General features: G+C 36.6%; 1 protein-coding gene across 3 annotated transcripts; it reads right to left on the bottom strand.

Moving 5' to 3' along the window:
- Positions 1–143: 143 nt before the first annotated feature.
- Positions 144–27,381, bottom strand: LOC127857713 (haloacid dehalogenase-like hydrolase domain-containing 5). Of its 3 annotated transcripts, none has more exons than XM_052394356.1 (9): positions 27,233–27,381; positions 26,916–27,108; positions 4,760–4,818; positions 3,761–3,955; positions 3,205–3,317; positions 2,745–2,881; positions 2,151–2,380; positions 1,422–1,861; positions 144–1,002 (listed from the first exon to the last, which is right to left on the bottom strand). In XM_052394356.1, exons 2-9 carry the CDS (start codon positions 27,091–27,093, stop codon positions 915–917), a joined length of 1,440 nt encoding a protein of 479 aa, XP_052250316.1. In that variant the 5' UTR covers positions 27,094–27,108; positions 27,233–27,381; the 3' UTR covers positions 144–914. The 3 variants fall into 3 exon arrangements, with proteins under 3 accessions (XP_052250316.1, XP_052250327.1, XP_052250337.1); XM_052394367.1 differs by having other exon boundaries at positions 26,916–27,103; positions 27,233–27,351; XM_052394377.1 differs by lacking the exons at positions 26,916–27,108; positions 27,233–27,381 and adding an exon at positions 5,515–5,680.

Below are 27,381 nucleotides of genomic sequence, written 5' to 3'. Positions count from 1 at the left end.
TTAAAAAGATTTCGTTTTTAGACTATTGCTCCTAATCGGCCAAAATAGTCAAAATATTGCTGAAAACTTGTCCATGACCTTTTTTTTATTGACTCTCGTATTTAGCCGCGTGAATCCAATTGCATAAATATGAAACAATTCAATTTGTTGACAGGATTTTATTTTCTTTCATCAAATTTTTCACTTCTTCACAATTGAAACAAGTAAAACAATAGTTATGTACATATCAATATAAAACATATTATATACATCGACATTAAATATAAAAATGTGCATAAATGCAACACAGATATACAAACACGTTTTACACGTTTTCAGTAAACATGAAATAAATATGAGATCACGAAGATATAAAGGGAAGTAACTGATCATCGTTTCAGCAAGAAGACTCAGAAGTGTCAGCTCCCCTTTACTTTGAGAACCCGCAAAATCGCTGTACCAGAGGGCAGACGTTTCACTTTAATGTGATAGTCCTCTGGTTTTGCTCACTTGGTCTATGAGTATGAACTCTCTCGTTATACCGGTCGAGGTACGTGTCGTAGCGTCATCCAAAACCTCATATAAAATATATTAAACATGTCTACCGGTCTATTTCAACATGTATACAACACATTAGTATTGAACAAATTGTACACACAATATCACAGACTGTCCGATATGAAAATTGTATAAAAGGATATTTGGTTCGCTTGTTATTTCAGTTTATTATCAGAAATTATTTTTGAACGATTTTAACAAGTCAACATTGATAGGTGCGCTTTTCAAAGTGCATGAAGTCAGTTGGATCTTTGAGAATCCACTCTTTCCTATGACAGGTTCGTTGGGTCTCGAACAACAACGATGCCGTATCGTCATGTGGCCTTGACGTCACGTGAAATGTCGTATGATCCCTGCACGTGGAGGTGTTCAAGGTTTCATGGCTCCACTAAGGCAACGGCATTTGGATCAAAGTTTTCGTGCTTGAGAATATGCTGCATACCATGGAACACGTCTGGTACGAACCTGCGCGTGCAAAATATACACGGAGTAAAAAATTAGGCCAGAGGTTTATGTTTTGCTTTTATAACTTTTATAAAGCACAGGAATTTCCTTGAAAGGGGAGAATACGCAATTATAAAAACCAAACAAACTCGAAAACAAAAGCAAAAGTATTACAAGTGACTACTTGTAGATTCAACGTTGAACGACACGGGTAAGTAAAGTATTTACATCTTACGAAACGTAAGTCATATTAAATCAGCATGCAATTATAAAAAACAAACAAACTCGAAAACAAAAGCAAAAGTATTACAAGTCACTACTTGTAGATTCAACGTTGAACGACACGCGGGTAAGTAAAGTATTTACATCTTACGAAACGTAAGTCATATTAAATCAGCATTTAATTGTATAAGATTTTCAGACTCCACTAATGTACGCACCTCGTGGGCTTGGTCAGTTCCGGTTCGTTCACGATGTCCCGGTGGCCGTGATACACGTCGACGCTGTCGGCTCTTCCGGTCTGCTGGTCTGGCTTGTAGACGCCGGTACCGACAAGAAGGCTCTCCATCTTACGGCACGTGTGCTTGTAGAGTTTCGCGTCTTTGGGGATCGTCCGGCATTCCGGAAGATCATGGTCGGTGCTTCCTTCAGTGTTCCCGTTGTCTTCGTTAGCCCAGTTGCGCTGGAGGTACCGGTCATACAAGTTGGCTCCTAACACGTCGGTGTCCGGGTTGTCGCCTACGAAATACAGTTTCCTGATTGGTTTATTGATGCCCATGCGCTTAGCGACGTCATTTATGACGTGTTCTGCGTAGCGGTACGTGATCTCGCATGGCTTTCCGATCAAAGCGGTGTATTTAAGATCTTTTCCGGTTATTTTCTGAAAAGTAATTGTACAAAATTAAAACAAAATCTTAGCATTTTGTGTAATAAGGATATAAGGACATAAACTTGAAATATCGACCGATCATTGCTTTCTAGTGCATTTTCTACGAAGGCGCTTGTCTTATCAAAATCATAAAAGATACACATAAAAGGCTGTGTACTAATTTGTCAAATTATGAGCGTGTTCAATATCTTTTAAAACAACATGTACAGGACTCAAACATGTCGTTATATGACAAATCCATGGTTTCGCTCGAGAGAAATTAACATTAAAATGAAAATACCTTATAGAGGGCCTCGAGGCACACAAGGAACGCTCCATGTCCGAACCGGGGCATGCAGGCCTGATGCATGAACACGAGGTCCATGTTGCAGGCGATGACCGGAAGTTGGCGCACCTTGTGCACGTCCGCGGGGGTGTGGCCGCTCACCGGCTTCCCGTCGGTGAGGATTAGGTCAATCAGTAGCTGCAGATGTGACTCCCAGTGGGTCGGCTCGCCAAGGAGCAGCACCGCTGCAACCGGTAAATGACGTCATTATTAAGAATTGTGCGCACGTTATCATAATAATTACCGATCTACATGCTTTAGCTTGGCACAATACCAAAATTATGAACCTTATATGGCTCCGTTACTTACATAATAACAAACCAGTTACTTGCGCTCATTTGGTCGTTAAAGGTAAACATTAGGTATGCTCAAATAAACCCCACGTGCGAAAATACGCTTAAAGGCATCCGGCCATACTCCGGGGTACATTTTCTTATATTTTCCGCAACCCGGGCACTTAGCAGTAAAAATAGAGTTATCGGGGAACTATTTAGAAGGACCAGAGTCGACAACGGCCAATTGAGACATACAAATCTTCACGTGACCTACCTTCGACAGCGGGAAAATTCGTGTCGTCAGGATGGTTGCCGACGGCGACTGCGTTGCGGTTCTCGTGGTCGACCATGTCCAGTAGCGGGTACGCCTTCTGGATGTCGGCAAGGGTGCACACATTCGTGAAGCCAATTCTGAGAGCTCGGTCAAGAAAACTAGCTCATTGTTCTAATGGGTATGTTTGTAATTTTACATAAGGGCAATTTCGACTTTCTGTAGACGCATAAATTTAAATATTAAAAAATTACTTGAGCATATTATCACGTGTCCACGATTAATAATCGCCCCTCAGTCTACACAAATCAATAATTTAATATTAACCTTACCCATTGATGCATTCCCCCGTTAGGTCGCCGTTTTTGTTAATGATATTATTTTGTTGTTGATAATGATACTGATGAGGATAATGCTGATGATATGATGATTATGATCGCTATCTCTTCCTCGAAAAGGATACTCATGAGCTATCTCTACTCGGTACTCCTGTCCGATAACGAGCACGTGCTTATCGTGGAACTCCGTGAGCAGCTTCACCGGCGTCGGCGCGTGGATCACCTGGTCCGGCGTCACCTGAAAACCACGTCAAGAGATACGAGATATAAACAACGTAATGACAAATGAGGTTGAAACGTAACATACAAGTTTCGCAAATATTAGGAAAACATAGCATTATGGTTATCAGTTATTTATATTTTATGATAGTTTTGGCGCTGATTAAAATATAATAAGGAAGGTAAGAATAAAGATATGGATGAAAACGAAAAGGAAAAGGCCCACTATTAAATAAGTTTGATATATTGGAATGAACTTCATTTGCTGCTAAAATTACAGTCCATGTTTATTATGAGACGAGTCACCATACTATTGAAGATAATATGTAAGTCAAATCGTCTCAAACGCGATAACAACACTTGCCAAATCCACTTTCAAATCAATCCACTTAAAGTTAGTACACGTCAACTTACACTCATGTATTTACTAGGACTAGGTCCCATAATTCCGCGGAAGCTTACCTGAATATTGAGCCATTTCTGAATCTGTGCTGCCTTATCCTTACTGCGGTTGCACGAGTTCGTCACGAAGGCGACCGGAACTCGCAGGTTCCCCTGGTCGTCCTTGAGCAGACGTATGCCTTCTACAGCAGCCGTCAGCGGAGTAGAGCCGCGCGCCAAAACACCGTCCACGTCAAACAACACTCCGAAGTCAGCCTGAACGAAAACAGTTGTTTTAAAGTAATTTGTAGAAGTCGAACAAATTATTTGCGCAAAATGTTGTTCGCTTCAACAACCACCAACAACCCGAATAATGTGTAACTCGAAATGCTACATTAATTATGATGTTTACGTTTTTGTTTTATGTAGGTAAAAAAATGTAACAAACCAGAAACCCGCACAATCCAATAACCTTCTTTAAACTCGCTTAGGATAGCCCATTAACAAAGAGTTTCTATCATGTTTACGAACCCGACGCATTAGTTTGATCCGCTTTTGCGACATCAACAAAGGAAGTCGGGCAGACCGAATTCCAATAGACCGAGATTAAGTACAGCGACGTAGAGCAATGTTTACTACGAACAGCTGATTTTACTACGCCTTGTAAGTCATATGCAAAGGCGCTAGTTTTAAACTGTAAAACTCATTCATAAAGCTTGAACAACCGATGCATCTATTCCCAATAGTCGTTTTTTTTTTGGTTTCGCTTCAAGCTTGCATGCCCTTTATTATTTAAAATAATAATCTTTAACTGTAGCACTAAATACATATCGAAATGTGCACTAAATAAAATGGTAGATCTACGTTTTAGCTGAAAATTTCATGATTCAGATAATTGTCAGTAAATCAGAATCAATGTGGACTTTTAACGTAAGTAAAAGCAATCATATTATGTAAGAAATAAAAACCAATGTAAAAGAAATCGAATCATGCAAATTCTTTAAATTTAAAACTTGAAGTAAGTTATTTAATTTTAATTTCAAAGCAAACCCCAGAATTACAATGCGCTAAGAATCTCACCTCGTTTGCGAACACTGCTTCAATGTCCTGGGCTACATCACACGAGGAATCAGATCCGTCTGAAAGTGCAAAGCAACGATAACAGTGTCAGTATAAATATTATATTAGTTAAGCCTATCCCCAATAAGAAGCAAAGTGAAAATGGCTTTTGCAACCAGCATAAAACCAGAACAGCCTGCGAGAAACTCGCAGTCTGTTCAGGTTTTATGCTGTTTGCTGCTCATCTGTATCTAAGGGTTGGAAATGAAGCATTTCAAACTTGAATATAGTAAGAAAGGTCTTTAATTAAATTCAACATTCTAAGGGACTTCATTAGCGTTAAAATACGTATCTAAGTGAGAAAGGGTTAAGATAAAATTAGAGGACTTAAAGTATGTGATTATGTTTGCTCTCAAGTAGAATTTTTAAATTCAGACTAACTTCAAAGTAAGCATACGCTGCGGGCTAGAAAGATACTACAAGTTATTAACTTATTTATATGTAGTAAGCATTATGCGCACCATTTACTTTAAATATATCAATTAATGAACATACAAGGTTCTATAAAAATAAAATAACCATCCACATCATGCTTAAATAATAATGAAATAAAACAGCAAACACAGTCAGGTACTACGACCGATTTTAATTCGAAGAACGATTTTTAAGTTTGAAAACCAGTTATAAAATTTCAATCTTTTACTTCTAAAACCTGCAAGTTGTAACGCAATCAACGATGCAAAGTGCATCATTGAAATACAAGGCTTTCATTTTACCTGTGTTGTATCCATCATCTCTTACAACTGTAAACTCCCTCATTTTCGCAATAAATCCTCGAAGAAACTTCTTTTGAACGTTATTTCATAAACCTAGTGGTGGTTATACAGATGTTTGAATACAGCCGCCTTTATATAGCAAGTTCGTCTGTTTATTTACACGACCACGTGACATAACCTATTTTCTGATTGGTTAACCTCATTTTTAAAAGACCGGACAAGCAAAACATAAACAATGATCTACGAAAAACATCAGAAAACAATAAGCAGAGTTCGTAACCGACATTTTCAGTGGTAATATGTTTACGATGCATTTCGTTTTCACTCCGCTATTAGAGGAGCATAAATAGTTTGCACAATGCCGCACACGTAAACATGATTGATGACTTATCAGTAGAAAATACTATATGCACATTTACAACGAAAGTAATGTACATAAAAACTTGTCATTGATATAATATCTAAAACGTATTACAAATGCTACAGTTTTATTCGTTAATTTATTTAATAGCATTTAACAATTTTTGTCAACAAATACATTAAATTAAGAATAAGCAAAAACTATTTAAACATGTGCATAAAACAAGAAAATACTGGAACTTGTTGATTTCATTATTATGTATGAAACAAACATATTGACAGTATTTTCGTGTTAGCTTGACCGACGGTTGAAAGCATCATATCGAAGGCAATGGCCATCGGATTGGTCTTGTTGTTTGTTCGTTCTTGTGAGATATTACGCTGATAATAACAGTAGTTCAGTTAGCGGTCAGTTAACCCACACACTCTTTACGTGGATGAGTGGGAACTGAAGTACTGACTATAGACAATCTGGGCGGGAATAGAATCCAATAAAATGAAGGTTTCTGGGGAAGCATGTTATCTGCTCGTGAGCTTTTTCCCACGGTTGTGCACTTGTTTAATGGTCGGAAGAAACTGAGAGGCGGAAATGACCTTCGGGTTTTCAGTTACTAAAAAATAAAATTTTCTAGTAGTTTTTTTTCGAATCGGTCTTTATCCCGTAATTATATTGTTAGTAATGACAAACGTAAGAAAATATTGTATTATTCTATGGACGTTTTTGTGGCATCCAAGTGATCATCTCATATTAAAGGGATCTTTTCACGCTTTGGTAAATTGACAAAATTGAAAAAAGTTGTTTCAGATTCGCAAATTTTCGTGTTAGTTATGATATTTGTGAGGAAACAGTAATGCTGAACATTTACCATGCTTTAATATAGCCATTATATGCATCTTTTGACGATTATAAAACCTAAAAATTATAAAGCGTTGCAACGCGAAACGATTGAATAATTTGGAGAGTTCTGTTTTTGTCGTTAAATTTTGTATAACTACGAAGATTGCTTATATAAGGTATAAAATACGTGAAGTATGTGTACTCGGCGGAATAGCTCAGTAGGCTAAAGCGTTTTTACTTCAGGACTCTGGCAGGACTCCAGGGGTTACTGGTTCGAAACCTGCTCCGGGCAATGTTCTTTTCCTTTTTTAAATTTTATTCTTGATTTTTTACCGGAGCTTTTACGATCCAATGTTTACATTTTTCAATATAAAGCATTTAATGAATAAGTTAAAAAATGCCAAAATCTGTGAAAAGGCCCCTTTAAATGTATGTGTGAACACTTACGTAATCACAATGGTTACGTATTCTTTAAATTTAACCATGACTAGAAGGGGATATTTCCCGGCGCATAATGCAAACGTATGCGCTAGATTAATTGACGCTATTGCTGACACAATCATATGTTAAAATAGAAAATAGAGTTTAAAAAAATTACGATGGGAACCACAAAAGCATGCAAATAAATTCGTTTCGTTTCTTCCTATTTCAATGAACAAACAACTCTAGTCGCGAAAGACGGGTTTGGAGTTAAAAGAGCAAGGGGAACATACATTTGGGCCGCGCTCTGTGAAAAGGGAGTTTAATGCATGTGCGTAAAGTGTCGTCCCAGATAAGCCTGTGCAATTCGCACAGGCTAATCAGGGACAACAGTTTCCGTTTTTATTGAATTTGTCGTTTGAAGGAAGACTGTTCTTGACGAAAATCCAGATTCGGCGGAAAGTGTTTTCCCTGATAAGCCTGTGCGGACTGCACAGGCTAATATGGGACGACACTTTACGCACACGCATTAAGCCCCTTTTTCAGAGCGAGGCTAATTTCCTTTTATCTTTATTTGAGACTAAGAACTGAGAAATAAAACAATTTTTTTTCGGCGTAAGCTGCATAAGCCAGCTTTTCACCTTAGCCTGACCTTTGTAAGTGTCCAATAAAATTCCAATAAAATTTCCCGCGGCTAGGTACGAATGAATACACTTCATTTATTCCATTGGCTGATTTGAGTATACCACCAGAACATTGGAAACATATCCGCGTCTTTGTAACACTGTTTTACTGTATGAAACAATTTTATCTCGAATGAAAATGCTTAATAGATAGAACAGTTTTACACTCAATTCTCGACATCAATACAGTTTGTGCGTACACCTTTTATTTTCAGAGTATTACCAGCGCAAGAGCGTTTATACTTAGAAGGCTATGTTCTCATATTTAGTACTTACTTCCTTATTCCTGTCAACATGTTAACATGTAAAAGTATAAAGAGCAATGGAAGCGAGGCCTCACTTTAAAGCATTGCATTTCAACCCGCGAGGTATATCGGGTCAATTCGCGGACATTCAGAGTTTATATACAGGTCATCACCGGAGTTGACGGCCAGTAAAATAATCGTTATATAATAAAGACGCTATCCGTGAACTAGGTGACCTGGAATTTTCTTTAGACCAGAAATATGTTAAATGAAGATATTCAGCAATATAATTATGGTATGTAAATAATAGATTCTTAATGTGTTTTCAACAATACAATGATAAATATTATTGTTGATAATTTTAACAATAATTATTCGTCCATATTGCCTAATGTACTAAAGTGATATTATGAGCATGTAACAGTTTATAGGTGTCTATTGCAACCGTTGATTATTTTTGATGTTTCTACTTCATATACACTTATATTAATTAATGCAGCATCATCATACTAAAACAATATACCAGAAAGAGAAAAATAATGCATTTGAATATCAACCGTACTTTCGTTTGACAACTGATCATGCGTTTACGAGTTGAACCTAAATTTAGTTTTAGTGCAGATTTGTTCATACGACACAAAGACACGAAATTGTTTTACGGATCATTTCAGCTTACAGGACTGGGTGGGTCACGTAAGAATATCGAATATAAAATATATTTTTATAAACAACTGGTAGCAAGGTGAGTTGCAGATAATTAATCAGTAACCACATTTTAACTAACTATTTTGACCTGTTAATTCTTTTCAGCTCAATTCAACATTGCAAAATGCCCATAATATCACTTTAAGCATTAGCACGATGATAATTGATACTGTTAATAATCGAATCAAATAGCAATGCCCGACAAACCACTAAAACAGGTTTGTTCGAAGAACGCGCCTATAAATACGGATACTTCTCGTGTGGCCGGTTGACTCATATGTTTAAATTTCACTTCCATTCTTCTTTTGGTTTTCTGTTTTGTATCTATAGGTTTATGACCAGCAATATGTTATAATGTAAAATAAGCCGCGAAAACTCCCCTTAACATCCCGTACTGCGTGTGATGCAGCTAAGAACTGCACAGAAAAAGACATTCGCTATACTTGATCTCATTCATTAAACTATTTACGCCGTATATCTTTTTTAAAGATATTTCTTGTTTGTGATGTGATCACTTGATTCTAATATAGGTACACTAATATTCCAGGTATGGCATAAGAATTCGCTTTGCCTACCATGCGTCAGCATTAATCGAAAAGCGTATCCAGTAGTACTGGGTTACCGAAACTATGATCCCATTGTAAGACATGCGCAATCGTTATCCAGATGGCCTACAGTTGTTGTATTATTAGCTTAAGTTTAACCCGAATATCATACACCGATCACCGTCTTGTCGCATGCGTATAGTTTGTGTGTGTGTAAGGGGGGGGGGGGGGAGCTTTAAAGTGGCACGAATAATGTCCAGATTTGAATGGACGTTAAAATAAAAGATTTGTACGTAATTGTCATTAACATGAATTACTTAGTATCATGCTTATGGATCTAGCTAGGTACATGTGAAAATGACAGTAAATTAATTTCTTATTTAACAAAACAAAATTTCAATAAAATAAAACACTGAGCGTAAGAAAACTATCGATTAACTATGTGAATGAAAACATTTTCAGTTCGGTACGATTTACAAAAGAAACCCATTAACCACGACAAAACGCCAACAACAGAAGATGCTCATTGTTCAAAAGATCAAATAATCATGGGTAACAGGCACCACATAATTATACAAGCTTCAGTGAACTTATTCAGCCAGAAAACGGGGCTTAATCCATTTGCGTAGTCTCGTATCTAATAAGCATGTGCAGTCCACTCGTATCTAATAAGCATGTGCAGTCCACTCGTATCTAATAAGCATGTGCAGTCCACTCGTATCTAATAAGCATGTGCAGTCCACACAGTGGACGATACTTTCCGCGTTTGAGGAATTTTGCGTTTAAAGTCTATTCTAAACGGAAATGCATGCATTTAATGCCGTTTTCATCGAGCGTGGCTTCCTGTATATTGAGAAGACTTCTAAACAATTATAGACAGCTACGCCAGGTCTTCGTTGATAAACATAATTATGTGAACTACATACATTTTTGATAACTAGTTATTTCGGTCAAATACAGATATTCGCATCGAGGTTTAAGAACTGGGGCACTTATCAAGAAGGTCAGCACACATGTAATGTTCTCTTTAAAAGAGCAATTTTACGTATCTAACAGTATCGTTAGACCACCATTAATAGAAAGCACTTTCGAGCGATGTGGACAAAATAGTTGTTAAAACCATAGAGACATTATTATCATATTTGCATAAAACAACAACAACACACTTTGGTGTGCTACAAATGTATCATCTTTCTGAAATAAAAGGCACGTTGTCTTGTTTATTTACGTGATTACACTATTGGTATAGACTGTATAATTGACATCTTTGTTAACCGCCGTGTCCGTGCTATTATGGAATTTATCAAAGATGTCCATAGTCATGCCAATATCATAACAATGCATCACCAGCTTTCATAAGTTTAGAATGATTCATTTATTTGCATTAAAATACAAACTCTTCAGAAGCTTTGCACTTGCAAAGATGAAGGTCACATACACGGTATTTCCCCCAAATATAAGACCCTACCGCGCCCAATGCTTCATTATGCCCCAGCACTCCTATCTAATTAACCCATTTATGCCTGGTGGACTCTCCCATCCTTCTAAATTGGATCAATATATTTCCAAAATTAGGAATGTCTAGTATATTTATTTCTATATTAAGAATATTTTTTACAGAAATTCCTTTAAGCAAACAGCGCAGACCCTGATGAGGCGGCGTCTCATCTGGGTCTACGCTGTTAGCCAAGTCCTTTTTTCTAGACGCTAGGCATAAATGGGTTAACTTACTGTACTCATGAAGTGGGGAGAAGCCTGAGTACCCGGATGAATGAAATCCCACCTTTGCGGTGTGGTGACCACCAACCAAACTCACATGCTTCCGGGAACGGTCATCGAACCCGAGTCGCCTAGGTGTCAGAAAAGCGCGTTTACCAACACATGAGCTTAGCGGACGGGACGACGATACAATGGTTAAGAATCACCATAATTTTATGTATTGCTTGTTTGGAAATAGGCACCCTTTGCATTCGAACTCACGCCTACACATTTTGCGAACTTGATTAAGAATTCACAACTCATCAGTACCGCAGTACCTTTATTAAATAATGTCAAAACCATTTAGATAACATATTTTTTAATGGACTTCATAGCACGAACAAATATAATGACATGAGGTATGTAGACAAGATAAAAAGGACGATCGTATTATAGCGCTGATAGCGTAGAAACGCTGACTCGGGAAAGTTACGGAGTTGTGAGAAGATATGAGTCGCGTTCTGAGAAAACTGGGTATAATGCATGTGCGTGAGTGTCGCCACAGATTAGCCTGTGCAATCCGCACAGGCTAATCAGGGACGACACTTTCATCCTCAATAGGATTTTGGCTAAGAAGTGACTTCATTTAAACTAAAAATGTCATAAAAGCGGAAAGTGTCGTCCCCGATTAGCCTGTGCGGACTGCACAGGCTAATCTGGGACGGCACTTTACGCACTTGCATTATGCCCAGTTTTCTCAGAACGCGACTCATATTATCTACGGGGGTGTGCGGTATGCGGCTCTGGTGTCAGCACAAACATCTCGAGCAAGGTCAGAGATCTGAGAGAATCCAGTGCAACTTACTTTCTCATGAAACGTTACAATGAACGTATACAAACATTATTATTATTAGATATTATTATTATTATTTTTAGTATTAGTATTAATAGTATTATTTTCATAATTGGTGTTATAATTACAGATATTATTAATTATTATCATTAGAATAACTATTTTATTTTTGTTATTATTATATTTGCATATGTGAAATATAATATATATATTTATGTGACGTTGTTTTCGCATTTAAGTAAAACGGAATGCTTCATTTATTTTGCAAGCTGCAGAAGAAGGTAAGCTAAGTTTGCATACATCGTAACTCATTTAAAATGGAGTATATTCTCTTCGAAACCAAGGCTAGTGCAAAATGTAAATAAAGTATTTACGCGACGAGAGTATTGTGCACACGTTCCAAATGTTGGTTAATAAATGCATAGTGCAGTAGTAGGAGAAGTGGTTCAACTCTCACGTTCCATCGAGACAATATGTATAATTCGGTTAAATGATAGTTCACGTATTCCAAAAATGTCTGTTTGTTTTGATAATGTTTTCAGTTTCACATGAATCGGTTTCAGTCTAAACTTTTACAACTGTTTGATTATACTTCATTTTATAGTGTTCGTACATCCGGGACATATTTATATGATGATTCCGTAAGGGTAGACATGTTCAAAGATTATATACAAGGGGGAAAAAGAACACTTTAAGTTTGAATACCCATGTTCAAACTATACGAGAAAACCACCATTTTTGATAGAAGGATGTTCAGTTTTATTCTCCAATTAACGGAAATAGTACAGCACATGGCCTAACAAGTGTGAAAAGATTCCGTCTACTGGTGGTACAGCCAGGGGGTGGGAGGCTAGTTCGGCGCATCTAGGACAAGTTAAACCAATTCTTACTTTCCAGTGTTAAGACAAGATAAAGTAGAGGAATGTTCAGGTTAAATCATGATTGAATTATCAACGTTTTGTACATCGAAAACGGAAATTTTAAAACAGTCAGCATACAATTGCTGAACGACAAAATGCATTATGAGGTGTTACAATTGCAAATTACCCATCACCTAACGAAATATCCTAACTCCGCTCCTTCTTTTTAAACGCTTTTATATATAGTATCTGTGTTTCAACGTTAAAATTTAGTGAGCTTATTATAGATACCAATGCAATAGGACACAAATATTTTTAGATTATAGTTCCACAAAACGTAATTGATTCATAAAAGCATTTTTGTTGACTTTTAATTTTATTTAAAAGCAATACAATCACTATAAGACACTAACGGAGCCTTAGAGCGAAGAGCGAACAACATTTCGTGGCACTATTTATCACTACCAAGAGCAGCCTATTGGTGCAAATTACCGATATTTTATATGAGACCAATAAACGTATAACACTAAAACAACAGTTAAATTTACGTCGCACACCGAACTGCAGATGCCATTGAGTCCTGAACTTCGGTTTATCTGCTGCGAGTTTGGTGTATCGAAGTACGTAGGGTGCTGCAGTGATTGATAAATTGTTTAAGCAATATATGCAGGTGATGATTTTGTGTTGTAACCCCCAAATATTTCATAGTTCATTTTATTTACATTGGTTTCTTTTTTTACTGGCATCCGTGTGCAGTTTTCATTAATGGAACAAAACTGTGTAGGTTTAAAAAAATCTGCTTCATCTTGTAAGCGTAATTTCATATTTTTCTCAACTTCAAGGGGAGATGATTCTGAACTTATGCTTACGTTGCTCATTTACGATAGGGGCTGAGTACTCATTGATATGAAAACACTGTAAAAGTTTTAATGTGTTTACGACCCCCCCCCCCCCCCCACCCTCTCACACATATATTTCATGGGCATAATAAAAACAAAAAATGGTTACAATAAAACAGCATATTTATGTAAACTAAAATGTCTACATCAATACAAAAAGTTAACATAGAACACAAATAAAATAATTTGATTCTACTGGGGCTCGAACCTTAGGCCTCTCATATGTGAAGCGAGCGTGTAAACACTACACTACGGAACCGCTTGAAAAAAAATCACCTTCTAACTAAGATATTAATAAGTGACTGTAGTGTAACGGTTATCAATAAAGCAATAAACCGTGTAATCGCTGTCGTCTTGTAAAATTGAAGAAAATACGCGTTAACCAAAACTCGAACAGCAAAAGTATATTTTGATTATGTTTTGTTTTTATACAAAACCAGAAAGTTTCACCGGTTCGCGTATTTGCCCAGTCACTGTGATCTTTTATTATTGCCCAGTCCTTGTGATCAGTTATTAATTAAAAGAATTAGCTTTGCATTATTGAAAATAAATGTTGCAGTAAATGTAATAGGCACAAATGCAGTACTTATTTACACTAATTTACACAAAAAATCACCACTATGCAAAATATTCTGACAACAAAAATATATACATTAATCCGTAAAATAACTTCTCCTCCCATACGCGAAAAAAAACGTATTACATACTAGTGCGACGCCAATAATACTGTTGAGTACAGCGGGATTCTCCCCGTTTGACCATGGACCCCAGAAGGTTCGTTAGATCGAGGAGGGGTAAAGGTCAAGGATCAGGAGACATCAAGTAAAAAGCGCAAACATGTTGTTACCAAAAGCACATGGTCGCTTATTCTCATCGATTAACATAGAATCATCGGACAGCCAATCGATTATATTGACTTATTATTCAATTGCGAAAGAACAGCCTAAAAAAAACACAAAGTATAGCTACGATTTGCGTTAAACATATTGCGAGTATTTTTTTCATAATCATGGAATTTGCGCTTAGCATAAGGGATATAATTATACAACAGCTCACTTGCATGGCCATGCATAATCTAACTTCTCCATTCATATCGACCCTGTCACGCAGTCAGCGCCTGAATGACCCTGATATGTCGTGCAATTTCATTAGCTTTTCTCGGTCGAGCACGGGTCAGTAGGTCGGAGAACCGCCTCACAAAGAGGATGCAGTCATTTTGAAGGAGTTGAGAGGCGAAATTAAGTTTTGATTCCCAAGGTTAAATTAGGATGTCGCTTGGAAAATTACCATTTCTGCTCAAATGCTTATTTAATACTCACCAATCTTCCAGTATTTGGTTTTTGACAGCATGCTTAAGTTTAAAGCATAAGTAATAACGTGGTTCTGTTGGTGCTATTTGACGTATAGATCGGAAAGGACAGATGACATCGATTTACGTACGCTAAAAACACTGACGGATGTTATCCAGTTTACCTTGTGGTCTTATATCTGACACTTCGCCGGTCCCATATAAATATTCGACCTGGGAATATCCTACACGGGATTGTGTGATAGTTGGATTTGCGTGAAGATTTATGTAACAAACATATATGTTTACAAAATGGTGCATATTCGCACCAACGCCAACAGAACTAAGTAACCTGCGATTCCGGATTGCGAGTATTCAATGCCCTTGCATGGAATGTAAGCTATGCGCTTTTAAGGGGGGTTACACTTATCTTACAGCTCACACTTTCGTCAGCGTGAGTAGGCGCTTCCACAATCAACCTGCTCAACTCGTCAGCGTGAGTAGGCGCTTCCACAATCAACCTGCTCAACTCGTCAGCGTGAGTAGGCGCTTCCACAATCAACCTGCTCAACTCATTGACATTATCATGCAAATATAATTATATAACACAATTTCGCATGATTGTATCAGTCGAGACAAGGGTCAATAGGCCGCAGAGCTGCATTCCAACGGGCTCGTAGAGACTTTAAAAGGGTGACGTGGAACTTAACCCATTTATGCCTAGTGGACTCATCCTTCAAAATTGGATCAATGTATTTCCAAATTAGGGATGTCTAGTATATTTATTTCTATATTTAGAATATTTCTCACAGAAATTCATATCAGCAAACAGGGCAGACCCTGATGAGACGCCGCATCATGCGGCGTCTCATCTGGGTCTACGCTGTTTGCCAGGGCCTTTTTTTCTAGACGCTAAGCATAAATGGGTTAAACAGGAAAGTGAGTTGTGATTTCCAGTTTACAAATGGCGAAGTCGGTTTGGATAAGTAATTGCAGTACAAATGCTCATAAAATGTATTAAATGTACGCAAGTCAGATTTGTGCATGCACGTTGGCTTTAAGACAAAATTCAGGAGTATTTCAGACAAAACAGCACGAGGTTATGTTAGTGATATTCAACGAATAGCTCGACAATGTCAGAAACCTCGGCTGTACACTAACAATGGAATGGTATTATCGAGGTTCCGGTTTGGTTTTTAGTTGTTCGCTTGCGGACAACTAAGGTTATGAATATGCGTTGCAAGTCAGTCTGCTCTTAACTACGCTAAGAACGATGACCACTGCATCTGCCTGCTTATACCTCACCACTGGTACACTGCAGACAGTGAGTGCGTGTATGTAGTCAATAGTGTTTAACAGCTTGTGCGACGACATTGGCCAGTTTGTCATTGAAATCTGTACATATTGGCTGCTTTCAGGGAAAACGGGGCTTAATGCATGTCAAATAAGTGGTGCCCCAGATTAGCCCGTGTACACTGATTAGCCTGTGCAGTGCGCACAAGCTAATCAAGGACGAAACATGATTTTATGGTGTTTTACGTTTAAAGAGAGTTTCTGGTACTGGGATGACAATTAATGCATATGCATTAAGCCCTGTTTTCCCAAAATGAAGCTTAAATTATCTTTTCTATTAATGATTTGAAAAATGAAGAAGATAAAAGTGATAACAACTTCAAAGTAACCTCACTGACAAGGCAAATATACATTATCACTTTTAAATCAAATAAACAACCAATTAGTTCACAATTTTTACCTTGTGGCATTTTTAAGTAAACCTCTAAAATGGACCTTTTCACAGTTTGTCATTAAATGCTAAATATTGATAAATGAAAACATTGGATCTTAAAAGCTCCATTAAAAAAACAAAAATAAAATTAAAGACACAAAAAAGTTACCCTCAACTAAGCTCGAACCACTTACCCCTGGAATAAAAGTCTATCGTTTAGACCACTCGGACATCCATGCTCATACAATGATTATACTTTATATAAGCAATCCTCGTAGTATAAACAAGAAATATCTTTAAAAAAGATATACGGCGTTGATTGTGGTCGATGTTTATGAACGATCAAAAGTTATCTCTATGAGATAAAAAGTAGCGGATGCCTTTTTTCTGCGCAGTTGTTAGCTACATCATAAGCAAATCAATTACGGGGTGTTGCGCCAGATTTCGTGGCTTATTTTGCTTTATGTGATATTATTACTCAGATATCTATATTTACAGAATAGAAAAACACAAGAAACATGAAAATAAACGAGTGCATATAGGTCAGCCGGCAATACTCGAATCTTATTTAATTGCATAATTATAGTATAGCGAATTATTGTGGTCATGCTTAATAAACTGGTCTAAATGGATAAATATTTCTAATTAATTTTATCAAAATTGGTCCTTATCATGCAAATCTTGAAACCATATTAAAAATCGATGATTGACATACCACAATAATATCGCCGAATATCTTTATTTAGTATCTTTCTGATCAAAACAGACTTCAAGTGCACAAAGTTTACGAGACGGCGTTTATATAAAGATTTCTGCAACTGACCGCAAACTGACCTTGATACCTTGCGGATTGGAATGCAATGCATTACAGTCACTACGTTATTGTCAGTAAGACACAATGATCGCAACCCCTTTTGCGAACTCCGGTGATGAACTGTATATAAACTCTGACTTTCACAAAATGACCGCGTATTGACCCGAAACCTCGCGGGTTGAAATGCAATGCAAGTAAGTACTAAATATGACAACATAGCCTTTAGTTAAACGCTTTTGCGCTGGTAATTCTCTGAAAATAAAAGGTGAACGCACAAACTGTATTTATGTCGAAAATTGATTGTAAAACTGTTCTATCTATTGGGCCTTTTCATTAGAGATAAAATTGTTTCATGCAGTAAAACAGTGTTACAAAGACGCGGATATGTTTCCAATGTTCTGGTGTTATACTCAAATCAGCCAATGGAATAAATGAAGTGTATTCATTCGTACCTAGCCGCGGGAAATTTTATTTGAGTATTATTGGACACTTACAAAGGTCAAGTCAGGGTGAAAAGCTGGCTTATTCAGCTTACGCCGAAAAAATATAACGACAACAACAGAACTCTCCAAATTATTAAATCGTTTAATTTTGTCAATTTACCAAAACGTGAAAAGGTACCTTTAATGTCTTCAGACTTGCAAATTGAATGAGTTCAATACACTGTCAGATCTTACATCATGAATAACTTACATGTTTAGTGGTTAGGTGCCTGTTAGCCTGGGGCCAGTAGATTTAAGCCCTGGAAACTAAATTTCAAAAGTTTGTTATAGATAGGCTAAAAAGCAGGGCAACTAGCTTTTTCAAAGTGTGAAACAACTCAATCCAATTAAACATAGAATACATATTGGCGACTGTGGATCAATTAGGCCTAGGCCATGATTCAATTCCGGCTCACAACAAGACATGATGCATTAAAAGTCTGTTATGTTGGCAAAATTGTTGCTCAATAATTTAAAGAAAATAAATAAAGTATTAGTTACACATTACACAAAATGTACATGATTCTAGGCTTGTTATTCTTTAGCAAGGCAACCAAAATTATAAAGATGGTTGCCAGTTCAGCAACCAATTGCGAAAAAAAGAGACATACTGTTGTTATTTTGTCTAAGTTATCTCTATAACATAAATATGAGGATAAACAGTGCACACACATCTCGAACTGTGCTTTAAGACCCACTCTTTATAAATTTGAATGGTTTGTGTTCATTTCAAACTTGCGATACTAAAAGCTATAACATACTTTTGAAAACTGATTTGCGTCTAAGATTATGCAATAGCGAACAACTTCAGTGCCTTCAGCGCTTTGATTAAAACATCCGCAGTTGTTATTTACCAACTAAAAGTTACATAGAAGCATTCATAAGAGCGATTTACAAAAGGCAGATAATTGGATGCAACAATTTAGTTGTGTACTTCTCAGAAAATACAAAGTAAATAGTTATTCCGAAAGAGACCAAGGTCCCGAGGCTGAATTCGTTCATTCCCAATGATACAGCCAATAACAGTTTATAAATTAATTCCTCGTCTCTTATGGACTTTATAGATAACGTGGAAAATATCGGCCAATGTCCTTCACACAAATTCGCGGATCATGTTTTGAAAACATGGAAAACCAGTGATAACAACGCTATGTTTATTTATAGCTCGAATATTCTATAAATAGCCTATGGGAAAACAACTCAACCGGCTGATCACATACAACAGCTGACTATAGACTGTATCTTTGTTTTGTAGTTGTACGAGTTTAACGAGTGTGAGCATGCGGCAAATGTAAACAGAACGGTGTAACAGATCTTCGCACGGCGCAGTTATCATCTTAATCGTTAACATTTCGTTTAATTAACTTTCTTTTTGTATGTTGCTTTATTGCAGTCATATTTGCGTAAACAAGTTTAAGTAGTGAACTTTCGAGAACATTGAAAAGGCAAAACCTATGGTTACCGATAGTTGATATGTGTCGCGTTCTGAGAAAACTGTGCTTAATGCATGTGCGTAAAGTGTCGTCTTAGATTAGCCTGTGCAGTTCGCACAGGCTAATCAGGGACGACACTTTCCGCCTAAACAAGAGATTTGGTAAGAAGGGACTTCCTTTAAACGAAAAATACCATAAAGGCGGAAAGTGTCGTCCCTGATTAGCCTGTGCGGACTGCACAGGCTAATATGGGACGACACTTTACGCACATGCATTATGTCCAGTTTTCTCAGAACGCGACACAATTATGATTCTCCTAACACATCAACAGTCATAAAGGACAATACTATGTTTTATTTTGTGCTCATCATTATATTGACATTGTTTTCGAAAATAATTATGTTGATAATGGTAAATATGTGACAATACTTGAGACGATAATGATTGCAATTATAATGAGAGTTTCTGTTTGGGGACCACTTTATTTTCTAATGCAGAAGACAGATTAATCATACATAACACTGTACGCATTACCCCCTTAGGGTTAAATTGGTTCGTACAATCGCTTCAATACAGTACGGAAAAAGGATAAATGTTGTCTTCAAAGTTTTAAATTCTCCAGACTAAATATCGCTCAAAAGAACAATGTAAATATGAGTCGCGCTCTGAGAAAACTCAGAAAACTGGGCATAATGCATGTGCGTAAAGTGTCGTCCCAGATTAGCCAGTGCAGTCCGCACAGGCTTATAAGGGACGACACTTTCCGCTTTAATGACATTTTTCGTTTAAATAAAGTCTATTCTTCGCAAAATTCCAATTTAGGCGGAAAGTGTCGTCCCAGATTAGCCTGTGCGGACTGCACAGGCTAATCTGGGACGACACTTTACGCACATGCATTATGTCCAGTTTTCTGAGAACGCGACTCATATAGTAGTGATATCCAGTTATAAAAATTTGATATTTTAGTCTCATTTACATATACACATTTTTATATAATAATTTAAAAGAGTTAAATACTTGATTAAGGTTAATTAAAACTGTCTCTGAGCACAGACGTACACGTAATTTCTGTTAATGACACTTATTTACTAAACTAATATCAACTTATATTTTTAACCCATTTATGCCTAGCGTCTAGAAAAAAGGGCCTTGGCAAACAGAGTAGACCCAGATGAGACGCCGCATGATGCGGCGTCTCATCAGGGTCTGCTCTGTTTGCTTATAGGAATTTCTGTAAGAGATATTCTAAATATAGAAATAAATATACTAGACATCCCTAATTTTGGAAATAAATTGATCCAATTTAGAAGGATGGGAGAGTCCACTAGGCACAAATGGGTTAAGTTTTTGCGACACCTGTCTTGGTTTGGATATGAAAAGGCTTTTGTATAGACCGGTGCACATTCCCAATGCATCACACGTACGACGATTTCAATCTGGCTTGGTATGTTAATGCCTTTAACACTGACATTGAATATGTACGACAAAATTTCCCGAAATAAAATTCGTATGATTTATTAGTAAGTCAGTCTCTGGGAAGACTGGGCTTACTGCATGTTGGTTTAATAAGGTCTAAGATTAACCTGTCCAGACTGCAAAATCTAATCAGGGAAGACACTTTCCTCTTTGATGGAGATTTTCGTTTCAAGGAAGCCTCTTTTAAACGAAATCTAGTCAAGGCGGAATGGGTGGTCCCTGCTATACTTGCACGGACTGTATTTCGTACGGTTTTCCCAGAGCGTGGATCAAATATACTTTTTTATTAAATGAATAAAAATATTAATAAAATTATGATTTCCATAAAAGCGGAAAGCGTCGTCCCTGATTAACCCCAGCGGACTGCACAGGTTAATCTGGGACGACACTTTACGCACATGCATTAAGCCCAGTTTTCTCAGAACAAGACTCAAATAATCCGCTCTGTCAGTCAAGCAAAGTGCCACTAAATTTGTAAAATGCAAACTGTTAACGATCTATGAATGCGCTTACCGTAATAATAGATGGATTCCTGATGAATCAGCATTCTTATGCAGGATGGTGATGTTCAGGATGGTGGTGGTGATGGCGAAGACAAATAATGATGATGATGATGTTGATGATGATGATGATAACTAATGATAATGATGATGATGATGATGAAGATGATGATGATGATGACGACGATGATAACTGATAACAATGATGATTGTAATATGACGATGCAACTGCAGATCATCATAATAATTAGGTTAATGTTATGACAATAATGATCGCTTTTACAGTGCTGCTGCTGATTATGATAATTGAGTACGTTCGCGATGGCGACGATTGCTACTGATACTCTACATAATTAAAAGGAGAATACCAAGATCGACGACGATGACGTGTGTGTTTTAACGGCGACGTTGAATATGCCGATTCTTACGAACCTAACTACTACTGACTGGCCGACATTGGAGACGAGGGTGTCTGAAATGAAGGCTGTCCGAAACTGTTACAAATCATGTGCGAAAAGTATTGAATACTAGGGATGTTTGGGTCTAAATTAAGACGGTAGACAATAAGAATAGCTTTGTCGTGTCCAATATTTTAACAAACTATTCATCAAAGTGGTAATATTAAGCCAGGAGATCAGTATCTTTTGTTCACACAGCTGATCACAAATAGTTCTAATTAGTTGACGCCCTGGTTGTTGAACACTAACGAAATAGCATTGAAGGTGCGCCTTTGACAGATTTAAGCTTATTGATGAACAACTACACATATAATAACGAAGCAAAATGAAACATACGAAAATAAATACATTGCTCCCCGATGGATCGACCATGAGACCTTTTGATAAAACGGCCGAGGACGTTTTTTTCGACCAGTCCAATTTCTTCACAGCGCGTTATATTTGACACTTAATGGAATCGATCCATATTATTACGAAAATAACGAAAATAAAAGCTTTTAACTCCAGAGATTCTATATCGCTTTTTTTCTATTTCAGCATTTGATCTTCTGAACACATAACTGATCATTTCAACGAATGACTCGTTTACAAAAACATTGGTATTACTATTATAAATCTGTGGCCTTTTTTGTTGTGCTAGATTATATGTTGAAAACTGTGACGAAAGTTTAGAGAATTGACTATTCGTCAATTTAAGTCTAAATGATAAAATTATGAGTTAATGATAAAAAGTCGATTTTTGAGCATTCTATGAGGCCTCTGCTAGAAATTGCACTGACATCTTTAGTTGCATCCACAAAGTATACTCAGCTGACATTTTCACAAGAAGCCATTGAAAATAACCGGTTCTCTGCGTGAAATGTCAAAGAAAAGAAAGTTGCCAAGACAAAAGGGAAGCCTTAGGACGGTTGGTAAATCAGATTGTAGAAATATTGCTAAGTTAGCACTTTATTCAAAGGTGCCTGTAATGCCAGTGTGTTATCAAATCGAAGTGTTTATAATCCGAAAACTATCATTACTTTCGATATACATGATATTTATGGAATGGAAGAATACATTTATCACAATGGAGGCATTACGCAAGCAGTATGCAGCTTGAGCGTCAATATTTTATGATACGACGGGCGCTAACGATTCTATATGATGTACGAATAAACATAACAGAAAAGAAAACTCATTAAAAAAAGAATAAACTTACCGGTATATTACAAAACAAACGCTATACACGGGGAACAAGGAACATTAAGGAAACGTTAGGCAGTAAGAAACAAAGCGCACTAAAACGACAGTCAGCAATAGCAACTCACGATGTAAGTATGCAGTTACAAGTTTCAGTCAATAAAGGTGCGTAAAGCAATAAGAAGCCAATTCCCCTAGAGCAGCAATTTATACGACGAGAAACTTAAAGCAACAGAATACTTACGAAGCAATATGCAGTTAAAAGCAGCGGTCAGTAAAGAAGAGAATCGACGATTAGAAGTAAAGGAAAAGGACAATTAGAAAGCGGTTAGCAGCAACCCGTAAATACTATCAATACAGCATTAGACACTAAGATATACAAGAAACCATTGCAATTAAGAAAATGATAGGCAAAATGAATCAAAGACAACACATGAAGCAATAATAAATAAGAGAGAAAAGAGCATGTACACCAAATTAAGCAATAGGTAACATAAAAATTCATGGCAATTGAAAGCACACTATATTTAGATATCAAGATTAAAAATAAAGGAAGAAATAGACATTGAGGACACACTTGACAGCGTGACTGCACAACTCGCTGAAAGGGCAACATGCATGAAATAAGCAAACCAGCGTATTGTTAATAACTAAGCGGTTTATCGGAAAAAGAACAACAGCAACAAACAACGCCGAGCCCCTTTAATGTGATACTGTTTTTGCAAGCTAAACGAAGAAAACGATGATTCATAGTTGTTCACAGGTAAAATATGTGTTAGTATGAGAGGCGTACATCCTTTAATAATACTAAACCACAGGTGATTAGCGTGTGGCTATGATATTAATTAGTGAAAACATAATTTTGAATGATAAATAATCATATAACGAAAAATCAACTTTTCTGAAAAACATATTTTCAAATATATCAAATATATATATATATATTTGATAATGAAAATATTTGTTTCAGAAAAAAATATATCGTATATATATATTTGATAGTGAAAATATTTTTTTCAGAAAAGTTGATTTTTCGTTATATTATGATTATTTATCATTCAAAATGATGTTTTCACTAATTAATATCATAGCCACACGCCAATCACCTGTGTACTAAACATGTTAAGTTATCGAGAAAAACAAACAGTGCGTCATATCAGTCAGTGTGCCACAACAAAATGCCATCATAAAACATTGACCCGTCTCAAATTATAAAACGTGTACCCATCTACAGTAAAGGACATCAATGAATGAAAGTTCAGCCAGAGTTTACCAGAATGTTGACTTTCATTATCACCTTTATTTTTCTGCTAAAGTATACAATAATATTGACTGAATGGTACGGATAACAGTGTATTGACCTTGGCCTTAATAACCCCATTAACTACGTATGAATCGACCTAGGCGGTCATAACCCAACTTACTACGTAAATATTGACGGACAGAGCCAGATAGGCAATACTTGTAAACATATTATGTTGACCACACGTGTTTTCTGACCACTTCCTTTAATTCCAGTACACATGAAAAAACAACTGATATGATTTTAATAAAATTATGCCTAAGTGCGGTAAATCTTATTCTTTTCAACGTTGTTCAGTATGATTCCATGTTGTTTTTTTTCCCATGTTCTCGATTAAACAATGGAAGCGTCAAATTGTCACAATCTCTATTATTTTTGCATTTAAATGTCTCATTGTGATCCAAGGCCATGTTAGAAACGATTATTTTCTTATTCTGAGTTACTACATTTTACTACGGGCGTATAAGCATATCGAATAGGGACAATTATCTGCTTGTAATGAGTTCAGCGTAAGCCAAGTGATACTGACTGTGTGTGGCTTTCCACGCTTCCATACTCTGTGGACAACCCCCGAACCATAGCAAAAATATTATCAGAGCTTAAAAGAAAGTTTTGAATGGCTGTGTGAATCTCTTAACCCTTTCCCACTGGGAGGCATAGTAAAAATAACTATGTGAAAACAGCATAAAACCAGAACAGCCTGCGAGTAACTCGCAGTCTGTTAATTCAGGTTTTATGCTGTTTGCTGCTCATCAGTATCTAAGGGTTGGAAATGAAACCTATACAACTTGAATTTAGTAAGAAAGGTCTTTAATTTAATGTGACTTTCTGAGGGCCTTCAAATGCGTCAAAATACGTATCGAAGTGGTAAAGTGTTAATATGAGTCCTCTTTTATTTCTTTAATGAAATTAAATACCATTCTAGCATGTAATGAGGGTTCTTGTTAGAAAACTACGACTGGTCCGAATATCACAAATTATATTGTTCATATCACAATAATCAATACCTATTAACGCATTCTTAAAAGTGTACTCTATATGATACTCAATCCCGTTATCTGAAAATGAATTCATATGTACATGTCGGGTGTACTTAATTTGAATTGAAATAAACGCATGTAAAATACTAAGTAAGTACAAAGGCTGTACATTCATTGCGATCGAGATTTAAACAAAGGAAAATATGAGCATGTTACTTACGCGTACAAATAACCCATATTGACATCGCAAATCAAAAGTCGACAAATAATTTCCGGAAAGATAATTAAACGTATGGCAGTTTGATTGCATATTGGCAGGTCAATTAACATGGATTTACTTTTGGATTGCTTCTGTTTTTTTTTCTGTAAATAAACAACGCTCGTACTAACAACGTATTTACATATACCTCAACACAATGTCGAGTGATCGAGGCATCCAAAAAGGAACACTCATATGTACAGAAAAAACACAAAAAATTAAACTTTTATAAAAAAGCCATGATGTGTGATTCATGTTGATAGTATTCCGCAGCAAATAAACGGTCAACGTGTTCTGAAATAAGGACATGCGTCGGACGACATTGGAACAGACTTAAATAACCCATTGATATTGCGATAAGTCTGTAACAATGTCCTTCAATAACAACTGATTCATGGTGATTTACAAACTTACGACTTAGGGTTCAGTTACAGCATTTGGACTCAACTGTTGAAAAATAACATGAGTGCACATACTGTTTTACATGTTTAGAGAACTAGACTTGAAGTGTTATTTCAATTGAACAATCACTAGAAGTTCATAATTATACTGTTTGCAAGCATATTTTTCGTTTATGTTTATTATGGTGAGTTCATAAACAATACGCAACTTACATAATGCTGTCAAAAGAGCAATAAATGGATTCGAACCCAAGCTAAAACCTGAGTCACTCTGCCATCCAGGCTTGTTTTTTTTTACGTCAATGGAGCCGCGTCACGCAAAGTTGTATACGGTTTCGTGGCCTCATTAGCGGACAGCGAATGCGCAGGCTGGTCTGAGCAGCTTTGGTCGCATATGTCATAAGACCGATTTTCGCAAGACGTGGCTTGACTGGTAAGTGTTCCATGTTTTGTTTACACATTTGTTTAGCAAAACAAAAGAAACATTACACTTTGTTCCATCGTAACAATGAATTATAAAATATATATTTTCTGAATTTCAACAGATAATAACAAAATAATTAAAACCCAACTTCTATGCACATATAAACAGACAGCACCCACACAATCATGTCTCTATCAGTACCATATCAAATATTCTAAAGCTATGGCTAATTTGGTCTTCAATGACAAAATTACGTTTGTGCTGAAGGCGGATGTGACTCATTAAGACGCCGTACTTTCTGTTACGCACATATCTGCTTATTATGCTATATAAAAATAGTATTTGTTTTCTTTTAAATAATAATACTGAATTGATGCCCTAACAAATGCATCCATATAGTTTCAGAAAAAAAGAAAAGGTTCCTACATACTAGTACAAAACTCATGATCAGCGGTAATCTCCATTACATATGTCGATTCTACATTTTTCATATTATTTTGTTTATGCTTCTGTCATTATACATTGAAATAACAGTTTAAACATTGAAAAAAGTTTTGAAAAATACAACTCACCCTCCTCCTCGCTGTGTCCGAACATCTGGACCTTGATGGTGACAACAGAAGTGAGGTCATTTGTTTCCGGGCTGACGTCGTTAACGTCTTTATCTTTTGAAGACGTAATGACGTCACCACCAGACATTGAGGTGGACGTATTCTTCAGGTAAATTCTGAATACGAAATCGGGATCCATCTGTAAAAGTCTGCCCTTAAAAAATAAACATAAACATACGAGATTTGATTTAAATATGCATGCACGTCTTTTAAGTGACATAATCAATAGTGTTTCCTTTATTTAGACAGTAATACAACATACCACATTTACTACTTACACGTTTTCCTTCACAGAAAGTTAAAAGACTTTGAAATCGACACGAAAATCTTAAATATTGATGTTTTCAGGCCCACGTTTCTCGGGTTGTGTGAACACGTGTGAACAGTCGATCCTTTTAAAGGCGCGTGTCGGAGTCTGGCAGCCGAG

Source organism: Dreissena polymorpha, chromosome 1 (assembly GCF_020536995.1).
Source record: "Dreissena polymorpha isolate Duluth1 chromosome 1, UMN_Dpol_1.0, whole genome shotgun sequence".
Lineage (NCBI taxonomy): Eukaryota > Metazoa > Mollusca > Bivalvia > Myida > Dreissenidae > Dreissena > Dreissena polymorpha.
This window is presented reverse-complemented; position numbering and strand designations above follow the sequence as displayed.